This window comes from Serinus canaria, chromosome 4, assembly GCF_022539315.1.
Source record: "Serinus canaria isolate serCan28SL12 chromosome 4, serCan2020, whole genome shotgun sequence".
Taxonomy (NCBI): Eukaryota; Metazoa; Chordata; class Aves; order Passeriformes; family Fringillidae; genus Serinus; species Serinus canaria.
In genome coordinates, this window is record NC_066317.1 from 11,896,434 (window position 1) to 11,916,512 (window position 20,079).

General features: G+C 41.5%; 3 protein-coding genes across 5 annotated transcripts in view; 1 reads left to right on the forward strand and 2 right to left on the reverse strand.

Annotated features, from left to right (window-relative positions):
- The window catches only part of IBSP (integrin binding sialoprotein), a 51,189-nt gene that overhangs the window by 1,216 nt on the left and 29,894 nt on the right, over positions 1-20,079 (forward strand). For 2 of the 3 annotated variants that reach the window (XM_050973836.1, XM_050973834.1), the window contains exon 2: positions 5,793-5,953. The exons of the other annotated variant lie outside the window; for it this stretch is intronic. The gene's annotated coding sequence lies outside the window, so the exon portion shown is untranslated. The remainder of the gene's footprint in view (positions 1-5,792; positions 5,954-20,079) is intronic. 3 annotated transcript variants of the gene reach the window in all.
- Positions 33-6,676, reverse strand: SPARCL1 (SPARC like 1). Its single transcript, XM_050973699.1, is given in 7 exon segments — positions 33-1,693; positions 2,214-2,365; positions 3,265-3,410; positions 3,860-3,995; positions 4,726-4,844; positions 5,413-5,557; positions 6,672-6,676. Coding segments are annotated over 7 exon segments (732 nt in total). The 3' UTR covers positions 33-1,664.
- On the reverse strand, positions 5,978-14,039 carry LOC127059527 (SPARC-like protein 1). Its single transcript, XM_050973700.1, has 3 exons — positions 13,957-14,039; positions 13,115-13,563; positions 5,978-8,004 (listed from the first exon to the last, which is right to left on the reverse strand). Exons 1-3 carry the CDS (start codon positions 14,037-14,039, stop codon positions 6,914-6,916), a joined length of 1,623 nt encoding a protein of 540 aa, XP_050829657.1. The 3' UTR covers positions 5,978-6,913.

A 20,079-nucleotide genomic window follows, 5' to 3' on the forward strand; every position in this document is an offset into this window, starting at 1 on the left:
TTTTCTTTCAATCCTTGCTCACCTCTTCCTGCCCGTCTGTTTTCGTCTGTGATGTGCTGCATTATGCAGAGTAGATTCCAAGCAGTGTAGTTTGGTTTTGAAAGCATGATCCATAAGAGCAGGCTCTTCTTAGAGAGTCAGGGGATGTGGATCTGCAGTTTTTGTATACAGTTTTTAATACTCTGTCTTGCATCAGAAAACCACAAAATGTCATGAATCATCACTTCTTCAGATGTTTTGGGTTATTAATTTACTTCTCAGCTGATGAAACCTGCAGGGCTTTTTTGTAACAACTGCTGCTAATCCTTAGAAGATTGACAGGCTTGGTAGTGGAAATGTGTTATGAAAAGAATATTTGTTGTTTGTTTTTTCACTGTTGGTATTCTGACAGCAGCATGCTGGGGGAGTACTCGGGTGATAATACTGAGAGTACTGAAGCTGCAAACTGAGTGACAGCATAAATTCTTTTTCCTGAAGAAATGGGAATTTGTGGGTGAAGATCATTACCTTTTGAGGCCAGCTGTGTACTCTCAGTGTACTTGCAGTTTGAGAGCTGTGCTTTTGCCACCCAACTCTGTGTGGGTTAAAAAAAACCAGAGCAAATAAGCAATAGGCTGCAGCCAGGCTGGAAAAGTGCTGTCAAAATTCCTTTCTCTCCCAAGACATTTGAAGTCCCAGAGAAAGGATCTTTTCCAAATAGAACTAACATTGAGAATGTGCTTTTGTATATGCCATCGAGGCTGAGTTATTTACGCACTGCTGTGTAACATTGCAGAATGTGAAGTGAGCAACAGGTCAGGATTATGGAAAAAAACTGGCAGTGCTAGGAAGTAATCTCTGGTTTGTGTAAGTCCTATTGTTGAAAATAATCACAGCTTAATTCATTGTATCCCAGGGCATCAGCCTGGCATTGGACTACGATTATCAGGCTTTGCTGGTTCAAGAGCAAATTAGCAGAAGGGGAGGGGACTTAAATACCAGCTTGGTATTTAAACTACCAAAATAGCATTTCTGACTCCCATGTTCTTTTCTTTGGAGAGGCGACGTGGTTCAGGTGAAAGGTGTTTGCTGATCATCCTTTGTAAGAATAGCATTTGGGGCTTTTTCCTTAAAGCAGAATATGCCTGGAATGTTTTCAGTGAAGTGCTTACCTTAAAATCACAAGTTTATGGGGATTCAGGAATAATCTCATCCTGTCCTGGGTTTAAATTGCATCTCTCTTGAGGAGAGCAAAAGATGGGCAAAGGTGAAAGAAACACAATTTTCTTCAGCAAAGTTGTGACGAAACCCATATCTCCAATAGACTTCTATTTTATTTGAGACTTCTATGCAGCGTATTAAGCTGACAATTTCAGTGGGTGATAACATCTACATTCTATAATTCTACTGAAGAGTTTTGTGAACAGCTTAGTCATTAGGTTAGTAATACTTATTGGTTCAGAAAGATCGTGGATACATGTGGGGGGAAAAACTGGTTTTTAGCTATGAAGTAGTTAAATTTTTCTGCTGTTAATGAATGTAGAAATTTTCTGCACTTGGGTTGTTTGATAAGAATTCAGTGAACCTCATTCCACCGTTTTCTTGAAAGCTGTTAAGCTGTTAATTACAGAAGTAAGCAGGATTCATCAATTTTAGTTCAGTAGTGGGAGTCTGTTCAGCTGGGCTCAGAAAAGGAGATTTTCATTTATGTCCTCTGCAACAAAGAAGAAGAAAACATTATTAACATTTTATGCCAAAGAGATATTTTTATGCTGTATCACTATCAATAAAGTGACTGATGCTATGAATGAGCAATTACTGGCAGAAGTATACATACTAAGAAAGCTCCTTGCAGCTTTTGTCCTTCATGACTGGTAAAATGTCATCAGAAGAGCTGAAAAAATTCTGGGAAGAGCAAAGGTTCTGTGTGTCTGACTTCTGACCAAAATCAGCCTCCACTTAAATTAGGAACTTGGTAGTAGGATTTTAAACACATTTCTTCAGTCTGCTTGTTTGGCCAAATACCTTCTGTCCCATAATTCTTCTGGGATTAACATGTGCTAAGTTCTTAACCCTCTTGACCTTTTGCAGTCTTGTTATTAGTGTTCTGTTTTCCTCTAGGCACAGTAGCCATGGGCTTCTGCTTTCAATTTCTTTGCCTTTCTTTGAGGTCTGAGTAATGTTCTTGGCAGGAACATTCTGTCAGGTACATCTGCCTATTCTTTTAGGTTTACCTTCCTTAATCCCAAAGCAGTGGCACCATTCCTTCAAAGCAATGAGTTTGTCCTGGTCTCCATAGCACTCTTGGAAGAAACGGGTTATGCAGTGTTTCATGGGAACAAGGGAGGCTCTCAAGGGTGCAAACTCCGAATGTGTTAATAATCTGAAAGAAAGGGCAGGTATGGAGAGCTGCATTTCCTTAATAAACCAGCAGGATTATCAAAGCTGATCTAAGATGCTACAAGACGACAATGAGGCCTTTATCAGAGATGCCCCAGTGGATTTTGTTGTGGTGCTTCTGTAGTGAAAATGTCCCAGGTCATGATAAAGATGTCTAATATCTGATGAGCTAAAATGCTTTTGCTGAATGTTTGTTTGCTAATATCTTTTTTCCTAGAACAAGTATTACTTTTGTAGTAATTACAGGTACTGAAAGGAGCAACTTGCTCACAACTCATTTCTTGTGGAGTTTTGCTGTTAATCCTCAGGATACCAAGCTTGCAAAGTGCTTAATTATGTTCTAAAACGGTAGGTGTTGTCCTGAGATATTGACGGTCTGAACTTGGAAATACAGATGCCATCACTTGTTGATATGACCAAAACCTTGAAATCTGAGTTATGTTCTCAAAAGGTGGAAGCTTCCTATGAACTGTGACTATATCTGCTCCTTAAACTGAGAGACCTCTGTGATGTTAGTTGAAAACTATGGATACCTCACTAGTGGATTTTTGCTGCCAGCGCTCTGTCCTTTGTACTTAGCCTGTTTCTCTTAGCTTCAGTAATAACAGGACTTCTTCCTGACTGAGAGCATTAGTAGGTATTAAGACACTGTAGAGCTTACAGTGTCATCCATGATTGTGCAAGGCAAGAGGATAGCAGATTCTGACCTAGGCTATGATCAGGAAAACAATGAGAGAAAAAGTTCTTTGTTAGGGGGTGAGACTGGCTTCTAACAGCTAAGAGACTGGTTCTGGATGTAGAGAATTCCTTGAGGTGTTTAAAAAGGTAAAACAGCCTGAGTTTAATCAGCAAATCAGAACGGAACCAGAGATATTTTTTTATCTGTCAACAGGGTGCTGATCAAGCTGGTGAAACTACCAGTGTACAGGATACACATACATGTGGTAATTTTTCTCAAAGTCGTGCAGGAGCAGCTCAACTGGGTGGTTACCAGCCACAAGGTGCTTGTCATTCTGATAGATCTTTTTTACCTGAGCTCAACACAGAAATTGTTGTTTTTTGTTTCAAGTTGAAGATCTGTCTTGAAGAGAACTATCTGGCAAGAAGGTGTTTTGGAGAAATGAAACTTGATAATAAAATACCCCTAGGGAAATTTGTTTTAGTGTTGGTGACCATATGCAGCATGAAAAGCTTGCCTTAGTAGTCCATGACATTTTAGCTGCTCTCTGTGTCACCTTTGGCAGTAACTAGAAAGGAAGTGAAATTCTTGTGGTTTAATTGTCAGACTCATCTAAGGGGGCAGTAGCTTCAGCATGTTAGGAGATTAAACCAGTTATATCACATCTGTCCTGAGACAAGCAACGCATGTTTTGGTGGGAAATAAACCAACTCAGAAGTCATCTAATTCATCCCATTTTGTATGAGGTGTTCTGGGCTAGTCCCTATAACTGCATGGTCTTATTTGAAAAGAATTGCTGACCTTATTCCTTTGCTTTTCAGTTAGAATCCCAGAAATGTTCAGGTCATGTTCATAATATTGAATAAGGATGTTCTTAAGCCAGTCTCGCATCCAGAGGGGAAACTGATCCACTTCATAATCAGTACGGGGGGGATGTCTGTGCCAACAAGAAAAGCTTTTGTTAACAAGTCATCTGTTAAGTCCCCATTTGAGCATTTCTGAGATTTGAGATCTACTTCCAGTAAAAATTAGAATTGATAGAGCTGTTAATATATAAAATTTTCAATGCACCTAATGTGTTCAGTTATAAATCTACAATTTTTTAGTGCACAAGCTTAACCAGTTGGGCAAGCCACAACCTTTATATATCTGTGCAGCTTTTGAGCATAATTGTGCAGTGAAGCTCTAATCAGTCAGTTGCATGAAAGTAGAGTTTTTGATAGCAAAGGAATATTCTGGCTGGGAATGCACTTTCCTCCTACCATATGCAGCAGCTGAAGAGGTTGGAAATAAGTTCTGGCTTTTAGATCCTGACTTCTGCATTTTGCATCTAAGTTCGGTTGACGTTTTTTGGTTGTTTGTTTTCCATGGGGGTTTGAGATGGACATTTTCATTTATTAACTCCCTGTAAACACTGTTTTTCTGGTCAAATATTTACAAAAATCTTCAAAGGCTATAGCAATAGGAACATATAAGACAGTGCAGGGAGAAGATAAGGTTTCAGATAATTTTTAAATATCTTTAGGGTTTTGAAGGTCTTAATTTGCAGATAATTGATGCACAAGTGGCAGATTATAGGAAGAAGGGTAATTTAGGGCTGGCAGATGTGTTAAAGCTACTGGCTCTTTATACCAAGCTGAATTCTTTAAAGGAAAAGAAGCTTACACTTGCAGGAGCCCATGGAGTCTAGGTGCAGCTGGCGTCCTATTTTTGTCCCTTCCAGTTGACATTTGGTGCCAAAGAGTTGACCCGTGCCATCATAAGTCTTGTTATCTGTACCACAAACCTAGAGGAAGGAAAAACACCACCCTACCACTGTGTTGAGAAAAATCCTTGTCATTCAGAGTCATTACAGTAATAAAAGCATCATTAATGTGGTGAATACCACAGGGAATACATGTGATCAGAAGTATTGGAATTAGTCGTTGTTGTATGTCCTCATGAGGACTAGTTGTCTGTATTGTATGCCCAGTTATGCAACACTACAGTTTAATTCTATGGTTGTAATATAGCCTCTGAGATGCTGTGGGATTATTTCACTGAATGTGTACTAAGCATGTGCTCTAAAATACCAAATGGATACACAGAATTTTTTGTGACCGGGAAAAGGTACAATCCCTGAGACTGAGTGAAGCAAGTCAGTTACTGTGTAGTTACATGGGTTCATACTGCTCTCAAACCACACTCAGTGAGTTTGTGTGCTTTATACCTAATTTTTCAATTACTGGAATCACTCAAACTAACTTGCATGATTTTTAGGGTAGAATCATGCTAAATAATAGCAGGGGAATATGTTATCTTGTGAACACTTTAGGTGGCTTTTCCCAGTCCTGTGCTCTGGGTAAAATACTCACATGCTCATAGTCTTTGGTGGGAGGGCAAGCAGCAGGATCTTGGCAAATGCAATGGGGTTTCCCTTGTTTGTCTGCATGACAGACTTTGCCTCTTTTGCAGTGGAAGTTCCAACATGTGTCTGGCAGTCCTAGCAGGAAAGAGGGACTATAAGGGATGATGGGATAAAGCCAAGTGTTTTGTCAGATACTACTGAGCCAAAGCAAAACACAGCCCAGTATTCATCAAGTTCAAATGCATTTTTAAGTTAGTTATGAAGCTGGATCTTGTTTTGTATAAAACAAGCCAAACTTTAAATGAGAATTTTTGTGAGACTTCTAGCAGTCCCACATTTGAATTGGATGGGGAAATAATTTTTTTTTTTTTTTTTTTTTTTTTTTAGAAAAAGCTGTTTGTTCTGTAGGGACTGACATTCACTTCCAGACTTCCAGCTTCCTTTGGTGAAACATATCCCATCTGTCTTTGCTGAATCAAGCACTGGCCTCTGTCCCACTCCTACTTGAATTCAAGCTACTGTTCTGAAACTGAAAGCTCTCAGCACAAGTAAGCCCTATTTCTGTATAACTGACATAAAAATTTGTGCACTGCCTACAAATGTTTCTCACTAATGAATTACTAAATCCAAGGGAGTGTGGAAGGGATGCTCTGGGAACACAGGATTAGGCACAAGCACAGTTCAGTCCATGAAATGCTGTGCTGCAAATGGCAGAAAAGAAATGCAGACCAGCAGGTTCCTCAGCGGCAGAGAGTTGGGAGTTACATGACAGCTTTGCTTGGGGCTTACCAAGGAGAGCCTGCTCATTCCTGTTGCTGACACTTTCCATCTCACCATGGGAACTGTCTGTAGTCTTAACCTGCACAGTCACAGAGGCATAAGCAGTAAATCTTGGGAAGTAAAAAATACTTGGCCTAATTTTTTTTCAGATCCAAATACAGAGCTGACTAAGGCACAGTTTGCTCTGTTTTGCTATGCAAAATCTGTGAGAAGAGCATAAAGCCTCTGGTAGTATTACCATGCTCTTGTTATTTGGGGAAAAAAATAGAGTAGGAGATGGAAAGAGAGAGAGAAAAATGGGAGCTCAGTAAGGCCTGAGTTTCTTATTAACTCTATTAACTCTAGTCCTGCCTTTTCAAGCTGTTCACTTTTGTGTAGTAGCATTTAAAATCTTTGTGAGAGATGAGTGAACAGGCTAGCCTAGTAAACTTGAGACTGGGTTTCAGGTTTTGCATGTGTGTATCTGTGTTTATTTGTGTGTTTCACTACATACCCCACTGGGTCTGGAGCTCTTATGTGAATGGTGTTCACTTCCTTTCTGGTCCAATTCACCTAAGTGCTCTGGGTTCAGTGACACAGCATGAACCAGAGGAATGATGAGTATGGAGAGATGAGACTTCTGCATATTAAGAAGTCACCTGTTTTTCTCCAACAGGTCATTTCAATAATCAGGAATTTAAATTTAGAATTGGTCCGTCTCCCTCTTTTTGTAGTACTCAAGTTTTATTTTAAAGATAATTTACCTTATCTTCACTGTCCATTGAATTCATGTTCTCAGTGGAGCTACTCATTTTCAGTTGTTGCTTGTTGTCAGAATTGGGTGGCTCGTGATCATAATAATCTTGTTCAGAGTGAGCAAGGTCTTTAATCTTGACAATTTGGTAATCCTCAGTCTCTCTATGAACTGCAGTGTCATCTTCAGTGGTTCCTTCCCCTTCAGGCTTGGTACTGGTCCTCTCCTGGTCATTACTCTGGGTTCTCTCCTCTTCTTCACTGGCTGTTTCTTTCCAGGTACTGCTGAGATACTCCTCACCATCAATGTCACCACTGTCATGACTGTCATCATCATTACTGTCTTCCCTATCTTGTATTTTCACCACTGTGTCATGATCACTCTGATAGTTTAGTTGAATGGGGTATTTTCTCTCTTGACTTTGCTGTTTGCCATCCTGATATTCATTACGGGTTTTTTGAGAGAGGGGGATTTCTTCTTTATAGGACTTCTTCCTGTTCTCCCTCTGTTCTTCCTCTAGGTCAAATTTCTTGCTGTGTCTCTTGTTTTTCCAGGTTAAGTGGCTGGAATCTCTCAGGAGTTCATCTAATTGCATGCTGTTCTCATGTTGCTGTCTTTTGTATAGGTCACCTTGACATGTCTGATGGTCTTTGTGTTTTGTGTCTCTGTAATCAGTTTCTTCACCCCATTTCTCATCCTCTTCTTCCATGCTTTCCTCATCATCGCTTTCACTGGTTTTTTTGGACAGGCCAACAGCATTTTTGTTATATTTCCACATGTTATGCTCATGATGAAAGCTGAAAGCACCCACTGGGTGTTCTGCGTGGCCTGGGAGGTGTTGGTTCTCCGTGTTCCCATGTTCCTCATGTTTCCTGAGCTGGTCGTGCTCAGAGCTGGACTGTTCTCTGCCGCTGCTCCCAGAGTCACTGTCCTGGTTATCAGAGGCCAAACCTAGTTTGTTGTGCAGTGCAAGGAAATTGATGCTTTTCAGGCTGGTTTTTACTTGAAGCTTGCTCCCAGTGCTTTTGTCGGAACTCAGGACATCCCTCTGGGAGTCTGGAGTTACCTGGGACCCTTGCCAGGGGGCTCAGAGACCCTGGCTCACAGCCAAGAACACCATCGGGTTCGAGTGCAGGCCATGGAACAGCTTGGCACCTTTGCATGAGGAGATAGAGGCCACGGCAGTATAGATGGTATAGGGATAAAGTATTCACAGAGTGTAAATGTAGGTTTTAGGATTTTTGGTATAGGGGTTTCTGGTGACAAGATGGAGGGATTTGGGCGTGTCTAGCCTTTCTTCTTCTTCTTCTCTACCTCCATCTTGTCTGGTGATGTTGGCACTTTTAGATTGGTCTAGAGTAGAAACTCACTGTCTAGCATAGATGATAGGTATTGGAAAATAACTGTAAATATTGTACACGTAGTATAAAAGATAACACTGCCCTGGGGGAGGGCAGAGTGCCTCTGACTGTCCTGCTGAACGGATCTCGGCTGGACAGGGAGAAAGAATTTTATAGATAAGATGTAATAAATAACCTTGAGACCGAAAAATGAAGAGCTCTGACTCCTTCTTCAAGCACCAGGCTGGGAAAAGAAACTTTTGAACTTTTTTGGGGTCACTCTGACCAGGGAGAGTGAGAGACCCCGGCATGCTTTCTTGTTTACTCATGGTCTGGGGCCCATCCCTGTCTTCAGAGCCTGGTTTTAAGTTTCTGGGAATGGACAGCTAATCACCATTGTCTACATACCCTGTGTTCTCTTCCTTTGAAGCTTCTGGATGAATATATTCACTCTTAATTTTTTTTTAAATAACAGATTAATAAATCTTAGGATTTATTTGAAGCTGATGCAGTGTTATTTTTGCCTTGTATTGCAAAGCATGGCACTGGCTTTATTTGTTTTCTTTGTATGTGCTCCTCTTAACTAGCCTAGAGCATGACATTAACAGCTGATGTGCCTTCTCTTTCTCAGAAAAATCTGTTTATCTGTCCCTTCTTTTATTGATGGAGTTTCTGGAGAGGTCTGTGCAACTCTGTTTCAGAGACAGATGCATACGGGTGTCTTGTGAGATCTCAGAATGCTTAATTAGTATTTTAGTCATAACCACAGGCACTTGTAGGCTGCAGTAATTAGCACTTACCTCAGAGAAGGGGGATGCGAAACATTACTTCCTGCACAGATAAGGGAAAAATAAGGGACCTGGGAACAGAGGAGCAGGCGAAGAGAGAGTACCTTTCACAAGGTGTTGTGGTAGTAATTCCTGAGAAGTGCCCTGCAATGATTTTATAATCCATATATAAATCTACTTTGAGCCAAATATATCATTACTTCCTAGCTGAAGTCATCAGGAACTATTGTGTGTGGTGACAATTATAAGATCAACAACAGATGTTTGAGTGCCTTTTTTTTACTTAATCTGTCAAGACAATAGCAAAAGTGGTACCTTCAGTGGAAATCATTCAAATGCTTGAGGAGAAAGCAGATACTAAAATGACAGTCAGGCCTTGCTGAAGCAATTGCCTTTCTGCTGCTCTGTGTGTTTCTGAACAACACCTATGGATGTTCAGTGATGCTTATTGCTTACAACAATATAGCACCTGATGCTGATATTTCTTAAAGCTTTTGGGAGGTTTAATTTGGGAAGAATGGATGGGCCTTCTCACTTTGTCCATCCAAGTTGCTGGAATAGCTTTTTCTTTTAGTTGACTGCTTGGAAACAAGCACTCTACTCACAAATGCTTATATTTATTTTATTTTTAAAGGCAGGATTGGAAATATTCATTTGATTCTTGTAGATCAGCTATATCCTATTTCCGAATGTCAAAGTGGTATCTTAATGTTTTACAATTTTGTCTTTTGCCTGGTGTCCTTGCTGATGTGGAAATAGTACTGGGAACTATATTCACTGTGTAAATTCCAATTCTAATTTTTTCAGGGGAAGATTGTATGTCTAACAGAATCTAACAAAAATTCACTGGGGAGTTTTTCCAAAGTTCTACAGATTCAGAAAATACAAGGCCAAACAGTCTTTAAGATTTTCTGTTGTGGGTACCTGTGCTTGAAGTAGCAACTTGAGAAAGATTTGACTCATGTCTTGACAGGAAGCCTTGTCCTGCACCAATTCTGCAGAGATGTGCCTGGATACAGCTTCCAGATGCTGCTTTCTGTTATACCTTTATCACCTGGGTAAAATCAGCTCTTAGAACTCAGGTGCTACTGAAAGAACTTGAGCAAATTTCAGTCACTATCTGTGATTAGATACTGTGGGGGAGAGCTGGCTTTTGATAGATGATGCACACACTTGGAACTGATGATTCATTGGCTATTGCAAGGTTTTGTTTTGATGTATGTGTCTTATGTGTGTTATTTCTGGTCGACAGCTGTAGGCTGCAAACTAATCTTTATACCATTTCCTCTACTGGATACTTCTTTAGGAAAAGTTAATTTTTTTGTTTTCGTAGTGCAGAGCATGATCCAGATTGTTATGAAATGTATCTTTCATACACATGAAAGGAAGCATGATCTGACCTTAGTAGTTCTGAAACATCCAGTGACTCGGAGACAAGATCCATTTTGTCACTGAGTCACAAAGGCTCAGTGCAATAAAAAGGAATTTTTATTTCAGTCAGCCATAAATGCAAAACTATGGGCTTCATCATTAGCACACATATGTTGCATAGGGAGGGCTGGTGAAATCCTCGTCTCATTGCCATCAGGGCACCTTGCCTGTCAGCCACAGAGTTCTCTGCCAGGATAAGCTGTGTCTAATGCTCTGCACCATGAATAATGAAACATATGGTGGCTAAAATTCACTGGGGAGTTACATATTTACATATTTGAGACTGCATATGATCCCCTGGTGTGATAAATTGAGGATTTCATCATCCTCCTCCTATACTGGCGCTGTAATAACAACAATTTTGACTGTCACTGGAGCTTATTACTTGTGCAAATAAGGGTAATGATGATATGTAGGGATTTATTTAAGGTAATTTTGTAAATAAGTGAAACTTCCATTCTGAGCTTTAGATTTTGTCCTGTTTGCAATACTTAATATGCAAGGCATGAGATACTTGGCATTAATTCTTGAGGTGAGAGGGTCTAAAGTTTATTAACATAAATCAATTTGCCAACCAATATATGTGTGGTAATGTGTTTTTATATTTAAGATTAATAATGTTAAGTTACTTCCTATTGTTTAAAGAACAAGAAGAGTACCTTTTCTGGAGCTTTCTGTCTGTGAATTCTGAGCTTGTGGTTTACAGGTTGGGTCTAAAAAAGACAAATATATGAATATCTGCACATCCATAAGCATAGAATATTCTCAGAATGGGAAATTAAGTGCCAGATAATAATAGCATGGTGAGGATTTACTGAAATAGCAAAAACTGGTCCTACAAGACAAATGAAGAGGGCTACAGCCTTCATGTTTTCCAGATCTTGTAGAGGACAATAATTAATGGTACAGGGGTAGGGCTTAGAGGTTTCCTTTCTGCAAGAGACATGAAAACAAAACACGTTAGGATTTGGGTATAATGACCTAGAAATGACTGATGGAAGCAACATAGTGGTTCCCGTAAATTGTTAAGTCTAGAGACCCACAAAATTGTTATGCAGTGTCCTGTAAACTCAGACATGAGACCAGCTTAACTAGAGGACATTTTAGTCTCAGTTCTTTGACAGTGATTAAGCTATAGGCTGTGTTCAAAAACTCCAGCTGGGTGTTACTGAGAGGCAGAGCTGTGAATGGACATAGGTTAAGTATTTAAATACTTACAAATAGTTTTAAGTATTTATCCACCCCTATGAGATACCACTTTGTGAAAGATGCCTCTTTTTTTCTGAACGCTGAGGCAGTGCCTGCTTGTGGCACTTCTACAGCTGGCTGCTTCCCTCTGTGTCTGGTAGGAAGAATTTAGTGGTGAAATTCCGTTCAGCAGGTCTCCAAGCTCAGAAGTGCTGCCCAGGCTGCTTGAAGAAGGGGTGCAGTCCAGCTTTGCATGCAGTCCTGCTTCTGTGTTTTCTTGGAAATTGTCACCTGAGATGTACACTTTTGGAAGAGCCCTCTGTTAAACATTGTTTAATGTCATTATCTTTCCTTAATGAATGTTGTCTTGTTCACAGGGGTTCCAGGATGAGGGAAGAGACAAGAAAGTTGACTCCATGTTTCAGAAGACTTGATTTATTATTATATGATAGATAATATATTAAAACTATACTAAAAGAATAGAAGAAAGGATTTCACTACAAGGCTAAGCTAAGAATAGAAAAGGAATGAATAACAAAGGTCTTCTCCCAGACCGAGACCGGCCGGACAGGTGAACTGTGATTGGCTCTTAATTGGAAACAACCAGATGAGACCAATCAGATTCCCTTGTTGCATTCCACAGCAGCAGATAAGAATTGCTTACAGTTTGTTCCTGAGGCCTCTCAGTTTCTCAGGAGGGGAAAAATCCTAAGGAAAGGATTTTTCATAAAACATGTCAGTGACATCTCACCCTTTTTATTTTAAATAAATTAAAAAGAAAAATGTTTGCAATTTCATCTGCTGGACCAAGCAGAGGAAAGAACAAGCACCTGAGAGGCTATGTGTTGCCAATCAAAATATCTATCAAATGCTGGTGTGGAACCATCAGGGAAATTCTTCACCTGCAAAACACCAAATTCCCATCACATCACCAAAACAATCTTAAAATAGAAGAAAATGCAAAAACAGTACAAGGGAAGTTCATTGCTTCAAGTCCAAACAGCTGAGTTTCAGGAAAAAGTCCAAACTGAAGATGTTCCTCTTTGACATTGCTGAAAGTCCCTTTTTGTCCTGAAACAGGCTTGCAAAAATTTTTGAGCTGCTAGCTCTTTCAACTCTTTTTATTTAATTTTTTTTTTTTTTTTGTTTTGTTTTTTTTTTGAAAGAGCAGCAGCAGAGAGGGGCCACTGAGACCCTTGCGGGGGGCCCTGCACCCCGTGGAAGGAACAGGGACCCTAGACCTGGCTCACAGAACGACAGGCCAGGTCCTGACAGGGGAAGCAAAGCCCCCAAACCCAACAGGCACTGGCCGGGCGGAGGCCCTGGCCCAGGGAACCGAGCCAAACGGCCCAGACCCGGCCCGCGGAGCAGGCTCTGTGTTCTCTCTTTCTGCCCCTCAGTACCACCCCCTGCGGGCTGGGGACCAGAGGCAGAAGGCTCAGGAGCCACCTCCCCCACGCCGCTGGGGCACGCAGGGGGAGTCAGGCATTCCAACCCCCAGCGGGAACCCCCGGACCAAACCCGGGTCGACCTGCGAAAAACACTGAGTTTGAAGGCAAGCAGACGGGCTGAGCCTGCAATCAGCTGTCGAGCCACACCCCGCAACGGAGGGGCAGGCCGGAATCCCCTTCCCTTGTCTCAGCTCCCCCCGCAGGGGCAGCCTCGGGACAGCCCAAAAAGCTCGGGGGGGAATCCAGGCTGATCGCAGGCGCCGCGGTGGCTGCCGCGGGCGGCTCCGATGATGGTTCCGCTTGGTGACTCTCAACCTCAGCCCCCTCCACCGGCGCGGCAGCCGAAGGCGAGGCCGCCGCGGGGGTCGGTGGGGGCTACAAAGCCGGAGGGAGCGCATTCCCCACCGGGCTGAGGACAACAGCCGCGTCTTCTCCGGGTACCGGAAGCTGCAGCGCAGGCGCAGACAGCAAAGCTGGTGGAGCGGACATGGAAGGCGGCGGGACAGCCGCGGGGGGCGGCAAGGGCGCAGTCGCGAGCTCTTGGTGATCGCTGTCAAGTGCGTCGCCTAGCAACTCGGGCGAAGCCGCGGGAGCGCCGACAAACCTTGCTGGAGGAGATGGGTCCGCTCCAGGCTGAGGCAGGGCCGCAGGAGGGGCCGCGGGGACTGGCACCTCCCGTGGGGCGGGCTGAGGCGGGGCCTGTGGCTCTGGCTCGGGTGTCGGAGCCAACTCACCTCCCCCCTGAGAGCAGTGAGGGGGGGAAGCGGTTCCGTCGGAGCATGCTCCAAAGGCGCAGAAAAAAACTTTTCTTCTGCCACGGGCAAAGCTTCGCCCCCCCACCCCGATTCGGGGGGGCTGGGGGCCTCCAGGCAGCGGATTTGCACAGGCTCCCCTTTTTCCAGCTCCAGCGAGAAGGGAGACATCCCCCGCACATTCGCAATCCACTGATATGCAGATGCTTTCCATTTCAAAACTGGGAAGAGAGTTCTGAACGACGGATAAATCCGAGGAAATCCAAGTCCCCGGTAGAAAAGATCTCGGATAATTAATTCCATGCATTCCCAAACATATGAATCAAAGGCATACAGCACATCAGAGAAAAAGCCTTGGTGTTTTGCCCACCTGAAAAAGTCACAGAAATGTGTCTCCAGCATAGGAATTCTGTCCTCACGACCCCATTTTTGCCAGAGGCCAACAAGTTTCTCCTCTGAGGGAGAGAATGGAACCTCCGCCTCCGTAGGCACCCTTGTCCACATCCAAATCTGCCTTACACGAAGGGCAGCATTTTCAGGAAGGGAACTGTAAACAGTACCTTGTGACAGTGTCCTCTGGGCGTCAGCAGGCTGCTCTGTGCCGCAAAGACTCACGGACATCTTGTCTCGGAGACTTTTCAAAAGGTTCTCTCTGTGGCCAGCCTTGACTGTGAACTCTGTCCAATTTCAGGATCTTCAGTTCTTCAGCTCCTGGCTAGAAGCCACCTCTGTGGTGATGTCCCTTTTTTCACTCAGGGTCACCATATGTTGTCTTGTGTAAGTGACCATCAATGCCAAACACTTCGGGTTCACCATATGTTGTCTCGTTCACAGGGGTTCCAGGATGAGGGAAGAGACGAGAAATTTGACTCCATGTATCAGAAGGCTTGATTTATTATTATATGATAGATAATATATTAAAACTATACTAAAAGAATAGAAGAAAGGATTTCACTACAAGGCTAAGCTAAGAATAGAAAAGGAATGAATAACAAAGGTCTTCTCCCAGACCGAGACCGGCCGGACAGGTGAAATGCGATTGGCTCTTAATTGGAAACAACCAATTAAGAGCCAATCACAGATTGGCTCTTAATTAATTGATGAGACCAATCACAGATTCCCCCTGTTGCATTCCACAGCAGCAGATAAGAATTGCTTAGAGTTTGTTCCTGAGGCCTCTCAGTTTCTCAGGAGGGGAAAAATCCTAAGGAAAGGATTTTTCATAAAACATGTCTGTGACAAATGAAGATCAAAATAGTGGGGCATGTCTTGTCCATTTTTCCTTGCAGTTAGTCTCCAAATTACCTCTTGACTAATTATCTATTATGTCTTAGCATTCACAGTTAGTTGTCTAAGATGATCTCAGAGGAAAAGGCAGAATACCACAAAAGCCAATAATGGGCACATGCAAAATCCCTCACTGGGCTGGATATGGGCAGTCACTTCAGATCAAGGCAAGTGTGGTTAGACTGGGGATTATGCAGGCAACTTGTCAGAAATGCAGGGCAATAATCCAGTTTCATGTAAAGCCTTAAAAACTGCATACTGTGCTTTTTGAAGGCCTTGCAAGTGACTGAGGAAAGAAGGATTTGAATGTCAGGTAGGCCATTTCTTTCTGTTGCTGGGCATGTCACAGACAATGTCAATGTCAACACAGACCTGGGCATGTCACTTAACTGAGTTTCCTTTTTTAAAACTCTCATTTGTCATATTTGTTTTGGTAAATGCGTTTGAGGGTTATAAATGAAAAGTTCTCCATGTTGTGTTTAATTTATGATTGCAATTTTCTAATTTGGCTTGTCTCTGTCTGTAAAAGTTGCCTCTACCACCTTTGCTCAAATAATCAAAAACTAGTTGGAATAAATCTGAGTTAAGGTGGCAGGACAGGGCTTTTGTATTTTTTTTTTAACAGCAAGCCCGCAGCAGCCCATAGGAAGTATAAGTCTTGAATTAAGTATTTGGTCTTGAATAAGTGTTAAATTATTAGAGAAGGCTGACGACACTGATTGGAGTGTCCTATGATGGATTGTGAGATGATATTTTTTACACTAAGTGGGAAAGCACTTCATTCTTGCTTTAATTTCCAAATATGTCCTAAAAAAGAGAAACTTTAAAAGCAAGCTTTTGTATCATGTAAGTTTAAGAGAACTGTCAGAAAGGAATGATTACACAAGAAGCTTTTTTAAAAAAATATGAGCAGGGAGACATCTCTCTGGGAAAATGAAATCGTTATACTCTGCAGGAGAATCTGTAAGAAGACCTAGCCAAAAGGGGAATAGGAAAATTTCTTGTGTATGATGGGGTTTTTGACCAAGAAATGAGTAACTTAACTACTTCATCTTGGGTTATTGAGCAAGCAATGCTGACAAGGGGTACTGGGTTTGCATGGCTAGGAGGCTACAGGCTGCCATTCTAATAGTGTCTGCAGTCACTTGAAATACTAATCAATTACATGTATTTTTAATAAAAGTATGAGTGTGATACTTTTAAATTACAACTGGTATAGCACTTTCCTGTTTCCAGATCTGTTTCAAAAGCCCCTTGTGAGAGCATGAGCACATTATACATGTAGAAGCTGGTTCATGTGGGCACACACATAAAACTGAAAGGCAGATTTTGAGGCAGATTTCTGATCTGAGTAAAAGAAGAGATTACAAAAAGAAAAAAAAAATTAAAGCATTAAAACTATTTCACTCCTTCTGTACCAGTAAATAGCTGATAATGAGAACTGAACCCTCTGATGCTGCCAGTTTTACAGCTGCAAAAGCCATCAGACATAAGTCCTTGATGGCTGACTGCAATAAGATCAAAACCAAACCAAAAGTATTTCAGGACAAGTTAAAACAATTTTAAACAAACCATTCACATTAACTTACTGTAATTGTTTAATCTCTTATGTTTCCTTTCTACAATTTTATTTTATTTTATGCTTGTGTAGATCTTGTTAGATCTTGAGTTTTTAGAGTTCTGGTGGTTTTTTGGTTTTGTTTTGGTTTTTTTTTAAACCAGAGCTGTCTGTAATTTAAGACCAGATCAAGTCACAATGAGCTGCTTTGATTTAATTTGAGGAGGATCAAAATGAGACTTACCTATTATGCAGAATTATTTTTGATATTAGTTGGTGGGTTTTGTCCTCTCCAAGATCCTACATTTCTTTCAAGGGCTCCCTGTTTGGTACATGCTTTCACTAGGTCTACCAAAACGTTTTTGAAAGGTTCCTCCACAACCAGCCAGCATTTCTCTCTCTTTCTTTTCCAATAGGAGAAAAGAAGGTGAATCTGTTTTTTTGGCTTGTCTATTGGACTAAGATTCTTAAACTGATATTTCAAGAGACTGTTGAAGTGTTGGGAAATTAGGTCCCACTGTGGCTTTCAGCTGGACCACTGTATGGTTCCAAAGGAGGTGTGTGCTTTTCTTGGCTCTTGTTTGCCATAATGCTTTATTGTTTTGCAGGATCGCTGGAAAAATAATTATTCCAGTGGTAAGATAAGGGTTGTATTCCTAAATACAGTAACTACACCTTGTTTTCTCTTACAAAGGTAATTTTCTGTTCTAGACATAAACATCTGAAATGTGTTATCCTTAAAACAGATGACACTGTATGAAAACTTCAGCTGTTTTGTAGTCAGTGGAAAAAATTGCAGAGGGTTAGATATAAAGCATTCTAAAGTTTTAATTAAGAATAAAGAAGAAACAGTACCATAGCAGTAGAAGAGGTGCTCCTTCTTGGCCTGCCTCTGATGTACTGGAAATCCTTGAGCCTTGCAAAATGTTGCTGCTTTTCCTGAGATGTGTTTTGGTGTCTGAAACAGACCTTCTCAGCATGTGCCTTGTGCTGCACGTCTCAGTGAATGGGGATGGTACTCTTTGGGTCTTGGCTGAACAAGAAATCCTAGGATTCCATGGGACAAGGTGGGGGGCAATGGGTTGGTGGAATTCTGGTGGATTAGTTGAACCAGAAAGACAATTTAGTGCTCACGGGCTCTGGGCCACTGGAGCTCAGCGGTTGTGTGGGAAAGACATATTTAGTGATTTGCAGGGAGGGGGGCCAAAGGGAGCAGATGCGAGAGTTTCTGCTGCATCAGCTGCTCCCAGAAGAGCTGAACGAAGAGATCTGCTGGGGCAGCCACACTGTTGGCTGGGAAAGTGGAGCACAGAGGATCCAGTCCCTGCTGAACTGCCCAGTGTTGTTTCAGTATGCTTCACACGGTGTGTGTGAGCCTGCAAAAAGGTAGAAATTCTAAATTAGGTATGTAAAACCCAGTATTGGTTGGAAGCTCTTGCATAACTCTGAGGAGTTTGCTGTTTGGAAGCTGTTGCTATGGCTGTGCTGCCTGTCTGCCATAGGGACAATTCAGAGTGAGCTGGTGAGGAGTGTGGAAACCTCCATGAGCCTCTGCAGCAGAGGCTTTGTGACTTCTGGTTCTGCAAGCATTAATAAGTTTGGGGGTTTTTTGGTTGGTTGGTTTTGTTTTGTTTTGTTTTGTTTTTTGGGTCATCTCATTATTCCATAAAATGTTCCACCTGAGCTGGAATACTTTCAGAAATAGTGGAGGGGATGCACCAATGTAAGAGCAAAGGCACTACCGCACTTCCAGTAGTAAAGGCAGCAATCCAGTCTCAAATTCCACAATAATCCTCTCTTCCTCTCTTCCTAAGGAGGACACTTTACATTTTTGTGTTGACGTGATTGGAAGAGAGGTTGAAGCAAAATCAAATGAAGTGTGCAAATGGTAAGAACTGTAATGCAAATGCTGAAAATTCAGTCACTTTAGATAATATTTTAATTGGTTCTTTTTAAAGTTATAGTTTTACTGGCTTCTCTTCTGTTCACCCAAAAAGGTAATAGACATTGCGTGTTGATTAGAAAAAATACAGTAAGAAATGTACAAAAATTTACCATGTTTTATGTGGCCAACTGTGAAGTTTATAGTTAATTTTAAAAAAATTTAAAATAAACCAAAAGAGCCTGAAATCAGAGCTGAGCCCTCACTCTAGACCAAGCAGAAAAAAACCCCTTTGACAAAAGTCCATGAGAAATTCTTTAAATCCTTTTCCCTTTTATCTCTGCTTCTCTGCCTGGAAACTAATCCATGCCTATTGGAGTTGAAATTCTGCTTGTCTGTCAGCCAGTTGATGTCTGAAAGGAGCAGGCATTATTTCAGAACTTCCAATTTATTTTTTCTTTTGTTGTGCATGCTGAAAAGATGATTTGTTTTATCTGTTCAAAACTCTTTGTGCTGTACCATCAGATTAGCTTTACTGGGTTATCAAATATAAGTGGCTTTGCTGTGATTTTTCAATGTTTGAGATATGGATGGACTCTCAGCTATTAAAAGAAAACTATTCGGGTGGCAACCTAGAAATTAGGACAAGTACAGCAATGTTAATTTTATGGTAACTAAATATTAACTCTTTTGGTCATAAGATTTTCTAGAATGGCTATTAACCTTGCCTTAAATTCTTAATTCACAGGAAAAAAAAGTGCCAGACTCTGAAGAACTGTGCAGAAACTTGAAGTGGAAATTTGTAGGAGTTTTGAAGGTTATTATTGGAAAACTATGTGATTTGTAGGCTTTGCCTGATTCTGCCTTTAAACAGCTTTCTTGGGGCTTGCCGGACAGTGGGGAGGAAACATTTTGGTTTTGAGGATATTGAGGAATTATTGCTTATCAGAGCTATTACATATTTACAAAATACTTCATTAAGAGCAAAATTTTCTATCTTTGCTTTTAATGACAAAATGCTTCAGTTGAGAACATCTCTGGTTGTATTCTGAGGTCATTGAGAGGTCTGGGTTTGTTTTGGAGCCATCAGTCCTAGTGCTCCAGTCCTCAGCCAGTCCCACTGTGTCAGGAAGTGTGCTTTTTGGAAACCTTTTCAGTGGAGGATTAGTAATTCTCTCACCAGAAAGATGTGCTGTGCTATCCAGGTGAAGTATGAGGGGGAAGAGGGGAGGCAAGCAGTTGCTGAGCTAAGTGAAAGGGAGGATATGCAGCAAACAATAAAGATTAAACGTAGAAGAAAGAAAACAGAGGAGTAAAGGGAGGTGAAAATTTTTGATTTATCTGTCTCACTGTGGCAGCTGCTAGACAAAACACTTTAAACAAAGGAAGAAGAGCAAAACCTCAGGAGATTTTGTGTTATATTTATTAATGTGCCTGTCTCTGGCAGCAATGATCTGTGGGTCTGACTGTGGATTAGGCTCAAA

Bases quoted from the DNA above. Each gene is read 5' to 3' on its own strand.
- LOC127059527 (XM_050973700.1), bottom strand. From the start codon at position 14,039: ATGTCTCCCTTCTCGCTGGAGCTGGAAAAAGGGGAGCCTGTGCAAATC. The intron at 13,564-13,956 runs GTGGGGGGGCGA...CCTGCGCTGCAG, and splicing joins CCCAGCCCCCCCGAATCGGG to CTTCCGGTACCCGGAGAAGA. The intron at 8,005-13,114 runs GTGGCTCCTGAG...AGGGTCTCTGAG, and splicing joins GCCCCAGCGGCGTGGGGGAG to CCCCCTGGCAAGGGTCCCAG.